The sequence below is a fragment of the Melospiza melodia genome, chromosome 15 (assembly GCF_035770615.1).
Source record: "Melospiza melodia melodia isolate bMelMel2 chromosome 15, bMelMel2.pri, whole genome shotgun sequence".
NCBI classification, from domain to species: domain Eukaryota; kingdom Metazoa; phylum Chordata; class Aves; order Passeriformes; family Passerellidae; genus Melospiza; species Melospiza melodia.
The window spans coordinates 17,444,609-17,457,885 of NC_086208.1; the positions used below are offsets into that span (position 1 = coordinate 17,444,609).

Below are 13,277 nucleotides of genomic sequence, written 5' to 3' on the forward strand. Positions count from 1 at the left end.
TTAGGTAATAATAAGATAAATAGGTTGTACTTATTTCATGTCTGTACATTCTAGTATATTCCTTATGTTCTAGAAACCATTTGATTTAAATTTATCTCCACTTTTCTTCAGCTAATGTTGTCCTACAATTTAAGCAATATGTCTGGATTATGGTTTAGCAATTATTTACTGAAAACACATTAGAAGTTTGTTAAATATCAGGTAGTTCAGTGCAGATTTAAATGTGGTGGCACAGAGGCTTTTCAAGTTTCCTGCACATTTCTCTTGGTGAACAATAGAACAATGAAACAGGTGCTGGGCTGCAAATGGGTATTGGCAGATGTGGCACTTAGAGGTTATTGGGGAGAGAGAGAGAGGAGCTGTGTTGGGTCTCAGCTCTTCCTTGGTGTCATGGTAACCATGAAATAATTCTGTTGCAAAACTGTTTGCTCTGGTCTCTTTTAAGTAGGGAGATTCTCTCTTTCCTTCTCCTTTTTGTTTCCCAGTGGAACCCCAAGAATTGGCTCACAAAAGGAGATGTAATTTGGCTTAGGGACAGAAACTTGATATTCTCATGGCTTTGTTTTGTTATTTTTGTGATAATTTCATAAGAGAAAACAAGCAACGCAAAATGTTTCTTTATAAGGTTTTCTAAAATATTGAATGGAGTTTACCAAAACTTGTAAATGTGTGAAACCTCAGATAACTAAAGGCCTAAAGCTTAGAGTGATGAGCACCACCCCTTTGATAATTGCATTTGTGAGGCATTCAGTTGGAATTGTGTGAAATTATTGGTCATTTTAAGTCTGTAGTTTGTACGTGGAATGCAGCAAACCAGTGGGAGTTTAATTAGAAGACAGTGTGTAGTATAATACTTTAATGAAAACACTTGATTTCTCACTGAAATTTCATGTTGCACATGTTTTTTGACTCTATGGGTTTTTAATGATACTTCCTTTTTAGTAATTTGTACATTAATATTTTCAATTTTTTTTAGGTGCTTATAAGAAGAAGTAGGAACCATTTCTCAAGCTGAAGACAAAGTAAAAGAAAACTGTATCATGTGTTAGAACACTGAAGAGGGACATTTCTTGGATTAGTTTATTTCTGGATTGCTAAACAAAAGAAAGAAGAGGCGAAAATGGGGAGAAAGAAAATACAGATCACGAGAATAATGGATGAACGGAATAGGCAGGTGAGAAACAAGTCTGCATGAACAGGTCCATCAGTAATCTTAAAAATTCATGGAAAGTTTGACTACATTCATCCTAATTCATTGTTCTAAAGCTGAGCTTTGTCTTCATATATCCACAGATGCCCTTGCCAGAATATGAATAAGAAACCTCAATGATTTTATTTCTGTTTGAGGAAAAAATGTTATTTATAAGTAATAACTCTTACTATTTAAAATTTAAAATTGCTGTTCCTATTTAAATGGTATCCTGCTGTGCTAGCAGTAGAGTGGAGGGGTGTTTTTAAAGACACATGGCTTGATCTGATAACTACTAGGAACACTCAGGAAGGATCTAGTAAAGATATTTTCTGTAGCACTTTGACAGAGGAGTTTGAGGTAGCTGTGGGCAGTAGCCTCAGTCCTTTGGATACAGTAACAAATTCTGTTAACATTCTGTTTAAAAGCATCGATTTGTATTTCTTGTAAGAGCTGTTTGCTACAAAAGTCTTTAAAAATTGTCAGTCAGAAGGGAAGAGGGCTCAAAATGAATGTTCCAGGGAAAGCTGCTCACTTGGCTGCTGGTGCCCTAACAGAGAGGTGCCCTGTGAACTTGAAAAGCACCAAGAATTGATGACTCTTGCTGTAATGTTTCCTCTTAATTTCTGAATTGCTGCATGAGATGCAAAATAAAATTTTAATTGGATACTGAAATATAGTAGTGGGATAACTGGAAGCTGTTGTTTTTAAGGCAAATTATTACAGGAGTGGCTTAAGGTCTTTAAGAGCAGTGCTGGTGGCTGAGGCCAAAGGTGCCGCTGGGCCAACGTCTTTTGTCCAGCAATGGTCCTGAGCAAATCCGTGTGGGCTGGAGATGCACATGTACCCGACCCTGTAATCCTCTTCCAGCTTTTAACTATTCTTAGCTCAGGGATTTCCTGAGCTGGATCTGGTTTCCGTATATTTAGTAACTATTAATGGGTTTTTTTGTTTGTTTTCCCCACCCCCCACCAGGGAAGTTGTTCAGTTATCCTTTGAGCCTTTATAATGTTGCAGCATTTACAATGTCTTTTGTCAAGAATCTCCTACAGGTCTATTGCCTGTTGTTTCAAGAAACACCATTTTATTTGCCTTTTGTCGTGGTTCTGCTAGTTATTTAGCTCTTGTATGGAAGAGCCATCAGTGACTCCCTATCTAGAGTCTGTCCACACTTGCTTATTTTCTCTTAAAGTAAGTTTTTTTGGGCTGTAGCTGCTTAGTTGTTTCAATACAGAATTTGTTTCACACTCCTTGCTCCTATTCCCTGAAACCTTCTGGAGTATTACTCCATTACTTTGATGGCCAAGGGACCCAGAATTCAGGGTGCAGGCAAAATATGGACTTGTATAGTGTTGTGCTGCTGTTTTGTTCTGTTCCCTTCCTGCTGTTTGATTTCCTTTTTTAACTTCTGAGCAGCAGCTTGACGTTGGGGTACTGTCACAATTCCACGGGACTCTCTTGCTGCTGACACATCAGCTCAGAGCCCATTGTTTTGTTGGTGAGATCAAGATTGTTTTTCTCCCTGTATCACTTTAAAGCAATGTAAACTCTGAGAAGTCTATATATAGCAAGAAAAGTATTATTGGAGTTTGGGAGAAAGCCAAGTATTGTGTTTGAACAGCTTTAATCACCCAGTGACTTTATGTTTGATGTAGATAAATGTCTTAAGTACACGTAGTAAAAGTAGATGAATTAATGACTTCAGTTCTTTTCAGATCTTGCTCTACAACTTAAAGCACATGGAAGAGATGGGAATTGATCCCACTTACTCCTTTTTTACATGAATCTGGATTAAGTTGGGCAGCCTTGGTTTTGTTCTGCTTGAGGAACAAATAGTGTTACACTTCTACCCTGACTTAGGGATTTTTTGGTTTTTTTTTTTTTTTTTTTTTTTCCCCAGGAGAAATTGTTTTTTTCTTTTGAATCCCCATCCCATTGTTCAGATTGAAACAATGGAGAGGAAGAGAATCAGTGCATTTGTATAAAATTTTAGACCACTTACACCATTGCTGTGACTGAAGCAAAATAGGGAGATGAAATTCTAGTTTTGTTTCTGGCAGGTTTTTGCCTAGCACCTTTTTGGGCTACTTAGTGATGAGGATTTAAGCTTTAACTTAAAAGCAGAATTAGGCTTGCCTTACCCTTTTCCTCTGGAAACTCAGATGAAAACACACTGCATCTTTTTAAAAGGTTTTAGGGAGATTAAGTAGTTTTTGTTAGTGGAATCTTACTTTTTATATGTAGAGGTATTGATGGCCTTCATCCCCACTGGTGTCCTGTGGTTTTGGTAGCCAGGATATGGAATTTGAACATATTAGAATGCTCTGGTGCACTGGGCATTTATAAGATATTTACTGGAGATTCTTTTTTTCATTGATCCAGATAAGGAGGGCATGCAGGGTTTGTTCTGGACTGAAAGTGTAGTTCAGTTGTGTCCTGTCAGATTTTCTATGGCATGTCCAGCTGGTGAGTTGGTCACTCATGGACATGCCTATGATGTCCTGGTTGGGTGTTTAGTTTGAGGTTTAGATTTTCTGTATTTGCAAATAGAATGGGACAGAGCTTTACCTGCAAAGCAAGTTCATTTAACTTGTGTGGGAAGAAAAACTACTGTTTTGTCAGCAGCATCTTATTTCTGATGGGATTGTATGTGAGCTCAAAACAGAATATATAGACCATTCCTCAGGGGGATTATGATTGTCATGAGACTGTCATTGTATTATTAATTAAGCAGCTTTATCTTCTTGAATGAGCTGTAGGACATTTATCTTCATTAAGCTGAAGAGAATCCAGCACAGTAAATTAGATATCAAAGGAGCTCAATCTTGCTGCCTTTGCTGTCTCCTCCTCACCCATTTTTTTGCTAAGCAATATTAAAATAGTGCTGGGGAAATGATTTACCTGCAATAACAAGACATATTTTTTGAGTTTGATGTGGTCCTAAATGGAGCAGGAAAAAAAGAGAAATTTAGAGAACCAAGACTGCTTTTGGGTTCTGAAATGAAAACTGAGTTTAAAATAATCTCTGTATGTTGAAGTAAGGCTCAGGGTGCTGTGGTAGAGGGGTTTGTGCTAAGCACTGTCCAGGCACCAAGAGAGAAGTTGTTGCCAGCTGAGAATCTCGCAAGTGAAGCAGCCTTACAGGAGGTGAGAAAGATAAAATTCCAGTAACGAAATGGAGGGCTCTTGTCCAGGATCCTGCTGGTCCTCAGTGGCAGCAAACCTTCATTTTTTTGTCTGGGGACTTCTCCAGGTGACACAGCACACACACATTTTGTTTATGATGCCTTTTTCCTGACAAACACTAAGCAGTAATACCTCTCTATACCTGCTCATGCTCAGGTAATAACCTTTTAGGTGTCAGAAGAACAACAGCTGTGTATCCTCTGAGACAGTTAACATGGTGGGAAGAAAAGAATATACTTTGTATTATTAATGGTATTAAAAAAGTAATATGTGTGAGATAATGAGGAAAAAAGCCTTCAGGTGTGTATATACAGAAGAAGTTTCCCATCCATTTTCCCAAAAACTTGCTGTACAGCTTGGTAATTAAAGTAGAGACACCCAGAAAACAGGTTTGATTGTTTCTTGTGTCTTACTTCATTCCTCTCTTGCAAAATCTCACTGGCTGTTGTCTGTGGGACATGGGGATCACTCACCTGTCACAGAGGCTGGTGCTTGCAATTGCAATGGGGGGTGTCAAATGCAGTGACACTTTTATATCCTTACCTGCTGTCTTATGAAAGGAATGATTTTTTAAAATTTTTTTTTAATCCTAACTGATGATCACTTCCGTAACTTTCCCCTTCCCTGATGGGCAGGTGCTCCTGTGTGATGGTCTGTAACGGATTTGTTTCCCCACAGCAGTTCTAACTGGACAGAACAATTGTTTCTTGATGTTTCCAGGTGGCAGAAAACAAGTCAAATTATAAATGACTTAATAGCAGCAAAATAGCAATATTTCTTAGCTGTACATAATTAGGAATCATAGTGCATAGTAAGTGTTACTTCCATTGATTGTTCTGTTTTCTTTGATTTTATAATAATTAAGGTTGAGTATTACAGAAGAAAATATTGTGATACCTGGAAAAGTCAGTCTATTAAACAGAGGAAATAAAGCTAAATTATCCTATTCTAACTAAAACTCTAACTAAAATTTAACTCTTCTTGGTAGTTATTTACCAGTGGAAGAGTTGGGGTGTTTTGTAATTGTTTAACTTAGTGTAATAGTGAACATTGGGCCCTGAAATGGGCACCAGATATTAAAGGCAGTTTTTGTGTTAAGCTGCATATTACAGTATGAGTAAATGCTGTAGGCTCCCTCAGTGTATACCTTGATTGTTTTCCTTCAAACCCTTGTCATGTGTTTAAAAAAAATAAATCAATCATTCTTCTTTCTTCTCTAGGTCACCTTTACAAAGAGGAAGTTTGGATTAATGAAGAAGGCCTATGAGTTGAGTGTGCTCTGTGACTGTGAAATAGCACTCATCATTTTTAACAGCTCTAACAAACTCTTTCAGTATGCCAGCACTGACATGGACAAAGTTCTACTAAAATACACAGAATACAACGAGCCCCATGAAAGCAGAACCAACTCAGATATTGTTGAGGTAACAATCTGAGAAGACAGATCAGTCTTCTTATCTCCTTAATAATTAAAACATAGAGCAACATAGAGCATTTTAAGATATTTTAATCAAATGCTTTTAAGTTATTTAATACTGTGTTATAAAATGTAAATTACTGCTTTTAGTCTGGTTTCTCTAAGGCAATAACTTCTCTTTACAGCCATGTTGTTTTCCCATCTGCCCTCCACCCCCTGCCAGTTTCTGGGAAACATGTTTGATTTCAATCACATTTGGCAATGGAAATAGAGGTGTGAAAAATGGTTGTTTTTCTGGGGAAGGAGAGGGAGAAATGTTCAAGGTTTTAATGGGGAGAAAAAATTGCCTGAGTGGGAGAGAAAGGTCAGAAGAGTGCCCTCAGCCTAACAGACAATTATAGTTGGCCCTTTTTCTCCTCTGAGGTAGTAGCCACTTTACCAGTCATATCTTGAACATGGATCAAATCAGCCACCACCTCTGCTGCCCCTTGTTCAGCAAAAAAAAAAAAAAAAAAAAAAAAAAAAAAAAAAAAAAAAAAAAAAAAAAAAAAAGCCAATCTGTGGAATAAACAAACTTAATTAAATTTGTTGTCCAGTGACTGACAATTAAAATAGCAACAGAACGACTGCAGTTTCTGCAGTAATAATGTGAATATATTTACTCCAAGGTATTGGTTTCATCTACTTTTATAATGCTTGAGCTTTAAATAGAAACTCTTTTCAGTACATAATTTCTAAATTAGGTGCAGTAGAATTCAAGGATTTTCTTGGCAATTGGAGCCTTGATGTACTGTAACTGCATTTCAGATCATGTCTCCAGTAGTCCTGTAAATAGACCAAAACAGGTGGCTGACTTAAGGGTTTAATTTAAATTCTGAAGTTGTCTTCTGAACAAATGCCTCGCTTTTTAGGAATGATTTCAGAATAATGATCAGCCTTGAATAGCTGAAGAGTCTATTGCCAAGGGGATCAGAGTACAGGGATGGTACTAGCTGATCTTGTACATGAGTGTGCAAGCAAAAAATCAGATTGACAAAACTGAGATACAGACAAATGCTTTATATTTCTTTCTGAGAAGATTCTTTGCTAATTTGTCAACTGTCTTTTATGATCAGAAAAAAACCCTCCCCAACTTCTATCTTCAGCACTGAGTTCTCAGGAGAGGGATAATACAAGCCATGAAGAGCTGAAGGCTTAGTCACTGGATTAGCATAAATAAGGGATGGCCACTGGAGAGGAAGGGAAAACCTAATTCCTGCAGAATGAGCTTTGGATGGTGACAGACATGGGTTTGAGACAGGGAAGCAAGTTCAGCTGGGTTTTGTTGTGCATGCAGGGCCTCTCTGTGTTGTGACTCATGGTAATGGTGCTTCTTCACATCACGAGGACTGAGGACCTCTTCCAGAATATTTCTGTGCAAGGCTGCTTTTTGGAGTTCCTCTTCTTGGTGGGTTTTTTTACCAGAGTCAGTTTGACCCCTGAGTGGTACATTAAAAGTGCACTTAGCACCCCAGGGCAGATGAGCTCTGGGGGAACATGCAGGGACTCATCTGCAGATTCTTTCTAATTTTCTGCTCTGAATTTAATGTTTTATGATAGTGTGAAATTCAGGACTTTGTTCCCATTTTTCAAATACAGTGTAATTTAGGAATGCAACCTCCTATCTTTTCAGATAAGCCCTGTGTGCTCTTTAGCCTGGTTGTGAAATATTTTTGGGTTTTTTCTTTCTGGATTGATGGGTGCTTGGAGTGTGATAGATGTTTAGTGACATCACCAGCATTTTGGAAACATGCTGAAAGAACACTGTAAAATGGCTTCTCTTTTTTTGTAATGACATTGAAATTCTATTTTAACAAATGAAAATTACTGCAGCAAAGCACCTAAAATCTGTCAAATTCATACTAAACTGAATTATAAAAAGTAATTCCATTGTATGGAGTTACAGCTAATGTATAGATGTTTAGTAATTAACTTGCCTCCTTGAATGTGACAAATGGCATTTATTGGGACATTGGCTCACCATGGCACTATTCTGGAGCCACTGTGGTCCTGATGTGCATGACAGGAGGGTGAGTTTTCCTGGGCTAGAAGGAAGGTAATTCCACACAGCTCAGAAGCTGGGTGAGGGTGGAAACAAATCTGCTGCTACTCATTTCCAGTACTGGGTAGATAGCAATATTGTAAATGATTAAGTGAAATCGATGAGACATCTTCCCCTTGTAGTTGTCTCCTGCTTGGTTTTGGCATAGGAATTGCTTTCATATGCCCAGAGCCTGGTGTCTTCTGTTGCTGCTGGAATGTTTGTGAAAACATAGTGGGAGGGAGAGCACTGGCATCTTAAATGAATATTAGAAATTTTTTTTAATGCATGCAGTTATGTCTTTCACTGAACATGTTATTGTAGATGGCAATGATCTGTTGCTGTCCTGTACCTGTTCTTTCATGAGCTTACTGGAGTGGAAGGTAGTGCTCTTGCACAGCATAGATGTACCATATAGAGTTATTGAAAAGAATGAAATTTTTATTCAGTGTGTGCTTTGAATTCTTGCAATACTGGGATCATGTATTTGGTTTTACAAACCCATAATGGCACAGTTGTAGATTGTTATGCTGAAGTGCTGTCTGTGATTTGAAGGACTTGCTGTAGGTGTTAAAGCATTTGATGCTTTAATGTTCACGGACTTTTTTTCTGTAACAGATTATTCTTGACAAGTAATTATTTTTCCTGAAGAAAGAAGTATTTCTGCAAAGTAAAATGGGAAGAATTTCAGGTTTTATCAGGATTCTGTATCCATATGGTCATCAAAATGTTTTCATGTATAAAAGACAATTTGAGACCTTGAGCATTCATTGTTTTAAATCCAAAGGAAAAGAGGGAGATGAACAGGCACTGTATATTTTCTTTAGTGCAGGATGTTAAGATTTTTGCAGGCTATTTACAATAAGATATCACTTCCATTTTGAGTCCTTCTGCCCCTCAGTAAGGCCTCAGAAAGCAGCAGTTGCACAGTTGTTCCCTCTCTCCCAGCTTCACTTCTGGGAGTCAAGGGCTGAAGATGGCTCTTCCTGCCTGTTTAGCTCAGCTTTTTATCTTTTTTCCATGTTTTAATTTTCCTTGACTGATACAGAAAACAAGGGTTTATTTCACCTACACTTGGCCATGGTGGGTTTTGCTTGTTCCTCATCTCACCTCATCAGACTGAGGTGATTTGATTTTTAGGAGCCTGTGTAAAATGTGACCTACTTTCCCAGTTGGCATCTGTGCCCAGGAGAATTCCGGGTGGGTGTCAGTTAATGAGCCTCTCCTGTGCTCTGTAGCTCAGTGCTGTTTTCAGTGTGGAGTAATGTGCTGAATAAGGCTTAGGTTATACCCCAGATATTGACAGCTGTCCTTGAAATAGGTAATGATCTGTAATAAAAATTGTAACTAGAAAGTACAAAAAAATCTCTTAAACTATGGCACATAATTATTGCAATCATGCTCATTCTTGTGGAAGGACTGCTCTGGTGTAAATTCCAGCAAATGATTTGGATGTTTTTATTAAATACCTTACCATGGGAATTGGTGGCTATAATGGGCAGTAACATTTTTGATGGTTTGGTGTGAGAGTGGATTTGTCATAGTTCAGCCAAAGCAGGTAAATGACCCTGCTGCTGCTTTCAGCAGGGTCAACAAGCCAGTTTAATCTTCTGCTGTAATCAGCTGTTTTCTTGCATTAAAATCCATTTCATCTCTGCCTTTTCACCAAATGTTAATGGAGCTGTTAGAGGAGCAGTGCACGTTGTGCAGTCAGGAGCATCTCAGGGATCAGAGCTGGGATTGTTGGCTCCTGGCTCCGAGTGAGCACGGAGAGCTCAGCTGCACGTGGAGAGCCTGCAGCAGGAAGAAGCAGATGCATCTCCCCAGCCAGATGGAGCATATGCCAAGAGACAAGTGTAACAGTGTGGGGAGCATAAACAGAAAAGTTGGTGTTGAAACACTGTGTTTATAAACCAAAAGCTCTCTGGTTTTGTTTTTCATCCAGCTTTCTCCACCTCCCAGCATTGCTTCTTTTCCAGGCTGGGAATAACCAATGTGTATTTTGAACTGTTGTTGGTGCGTAGTAGTTTGTTTTGGTAGCACTTGAATTGGTTCATTGCTTCCTTTTTTTTAAATTTGGGTTGACTTCATGTGAAAATGAAGATCTGGGAATTGTATCTAAATATATACTTGGATGCACACATACAAAATTAGATGAGAATGACCTTCAGTTAATTGATCTTGTTTCCTTCCTTGGTGGATACCTGGTGTATCCGATCTAGATAAGGATTTGCAAAGCAATTTGGGCTTCCGTATCTTGCTATTCAAAGCTAAAAAGTAAGATGGTGGAAACTGGGCCAAATTCTTAAATAATTATTCCTTTGAAATGTTTTATAACACAAGCTACACCATAAGTTTTTAAATTTATTTTTAAGAAGAAAGTGCCCTGCAACCAAGAAAATGAAAACCGATACTGAATGTATGTGACTAAAATCTCCAAATCTCTGTGAGATGTCAGCACAGCTTTACAGAACTGTGAGGTGGCACCAGGAATGCTGATGGTTAAACACACACTGGAGATTGGAGGGAGGCTGGCACTGAGATGTGTTAACATTGTTTTGCATTCCTGCCTATTTGATAGATGGAGAACTGCCAGAAGTGAGCAAAACCTGGGGGAATAAAGAAAGAAAAAAGCTTTGGGCTGATAAAAGAACATGTATTGGTGTAATATTATGTATTTTTGTAGTTCAAACCACTTGATTTGGTCTCCAAACACTGTGGGAATAAGTGGTGCACATTTAAAAGAAGGAAGAAGCTTAAAAATTATTTCAGTGAAGGAAGGAAAAGACTTGGTAATCTGCCCATGATGCTGAGAAAATGTAGGCATTATTGGGCTTGATTTGCTAAATGATTATGTAAATGTAATTATACTGCATATAACATTTCAAATAATTTGAGATGGCACACAAATACCTTTGAGACATTTTAAGGAGGTGGTTGAGGAGGATTTATGTATGGTTAAGGACTAAAATTTTCTTTTAGCTTACCTTAAAAAGAGGGAAAGTGCTTGAAAGCTGAAGTGGTCTGGAATGAGTCATCAAAAGCTTTTATATATATGTATGTATACATACATATATATACACACATATGTAAATTTTTATGTGTCTGTGTATAGTGGTTTGAGTCTTATTTTTTTTCTGGTAGAAAAAAATAATTTTTTCTAGTATTTTTTGCTATAAACCTGACTTATAAACAGGTTCTACCTAGGGATTTTAGTTCCCACTCATGGTTTAGGGAAAAACTACCTTGAAAAATTTAAAATGTGGTCAAGATTGCACATATTTATTTTCAGTATTGTGACAGAAGACAACTGTGCATTTTGTGCTGAACAGAACAATTGCCCCTCCTGATGATATCTTTGTCTCTAATTTCTCTCCCCTCCTCTTTCTTTTTGGTTTGGGAGATTAAATTCAACTCTTAATTCCCACAGTATTTTTTTTAGCTGTTTACTGTTATTGATTTTTCCATATCTTGCATTTGGTAATACCGTTTTACTCAACAATGTTATTTTAATTCTTTGGCTGTGCTGAAATTGCTTTGTACATACACATGTTTAACGTACCTCTTTATTTATTTATTTCAAAATATCAGATTACTGGTGACTTTAGGCAAGCTGACAGTACTGGCAAAAAGTTGTTGTTCTGAGTTAATGTTTTGCATTCCTTCATTGCTGATATATAAAGAATTTTCCGAAGTAAGATAGATTTTTGTTTTTGAAGCAGCTTTGGTTCGCCTGCAAATAATCTAAAACTCTGCTTCCCTTGTATCTAAAGCAGTGAATAAATTTAGTGTTTTAGGGTTAAGAATACATTATTTCTTCTACCTCTTTAAAACACTGCCGGTGCTTTAAATTTACTGTGCTCTGCTGGTATTCTGAATTTTGATGAATTCCAGATTTAGTCACTACTTAAAGCATATAGATATTTGAAGTTTGTCTAGAATGCATCTTTTTATAGAAATTTCTGAAGTCTTGCTAATAATGACTGTACTTGGCTGCTGTATTGCCAGCAGTGATTTTATGTAGCTGCAGTTCAGGGTGCTCTCTGTCCTACGCCAGCCCTGTCACAGTTACACCAGTGACATGACTTTAAAGCTGTGAACTGAAATTCGCTGTGATGTTCTCATTTTTTAATAAACTACCAGAAAAAGCTGATCACTGAGTGATGAGTGGCAGCTGACTTGGCTGTGCATCATTACAATCTCAGATTGGATCGGATGCTCCTCTGGAGGCTGTGCTGCTGGGAGGGCCAGGATCCTAAATCCCTGTCAAATACTGCTACAGAGCTTTTGTGTGCTCTACCAAAAATTGCTGCAGAATCAGCCCTGAAATGGGCAGGGACTGGATTCTCCTCTGTCTGAAAATTGTTTTTTTTTTTTTTCCCAGCTGCACAAGCAGTGTTTTTCCAACTGTTTCTGCTCTGTGTTAGGAGAATATTTTTATTTTTGAAATTTATAGGGCAGACACACAAGGTCCAGTTCTCACACCCACTGCTCGGGAAACGCTTGTCAGAGATTGATTCTGGGTTTAGCTGTTCTGGAGACATTGTGTCAAGTAGGATTGAAAATTGACTCCAAGAAAATCCGCAACAGCTCATTGCTTGTTAGTGCTGGAGTTCATGCAGGCAGTCACACAAAGACATAATTATTGCATGAACAAGTTCTTCAAGCTGTGCTGGTCTCGTGTATTCTGCAGCCCTTGTGTTGCTGCAGAATTCGGTGCTTTTGAAATTCTGTAGTGACAGAAAAGTGTATTTTTACTTTGCACTTTCAAAGTGAGGACCATGGCATCTGTTGATCAAGAGAGAGTGACTTTACACAAGCTGTGCATGGAAAGAATAGACCCAGAACAAAGCATCTCCTGCAACTACAGCAAGATGAAGGACTGTTCTTTGTGTGGTAGGCTTGATTTCAGTGAACACTTAATGTAATCCCATCTTTTGACTTTGCTACAAGATTTGTGTCTTGTGGCAGGGATTATCCACCCTGCAGGAGGGACAGCAGCACTGCAGCCTCTTGATCGTCTCTGTTCCTCTGTGTTTGAGCATGAGCTGCCCAAAGGAGGGGAGGGTCATCTCCTGTGCTCCACTACTCCCTGCCTTTTGGCCCTCACCATGTCTGCAGTTTCTAATATGTTGCTTTTGAATAATTTTAATGTGTGGGCCACGAGCTGATGGTGCTTGTGCAGCAGAAGGCTCAGGGAGTCTGGGGCTTGTTCCGTGCCCGGGTTTTACTGCAGGTGCTGTGGCCCATGGGGGCTGTACCGCTCAGCACCCACCTGGATGAAACACTTCCCTTGTGATTGCTCCTGGGGTGGTTTGGGGACCAGCTGCACCTGAGGAAACAAAATACTGGTGGTGGCAGTTCCTGGGGTACAGACCTCTAAATACCCTGACAGCCTGTCACAT

General features: G+C 38.5%; 1 protein-coding gene across 5 annotated transcripts in view; it reads left to right on the forward strand.

Annotated features, from left to right (window-relative positions):
* MEF2A (myocyte enhancer factor 2A) overlaps positions 1–13,277 on the forward strand; it is an 81,360-nt gene that overhangs the window by 32,730 nt on the left and 35,353 nt on the right. For all 5 annotated transcript variants that reach the window (XM_063169924.1, XM_063169923.1, XM_063169922.1 and 2 more), the window contains exons 2-3: positions 977–1,174; positions 5,596–5,799. In XM_063169924.1, the coding sequence (XP_063025994.1) occupies positions 1,121–1,174; positions 5,596–5,799 (258 nt within the window). In that variant the 5' untranslated portion in view covers positions 977–1,120. The remainder of the gene's footprint in view (positions 1–976; positions 1,175–5,595; positions 5,800–13,277) is intronic.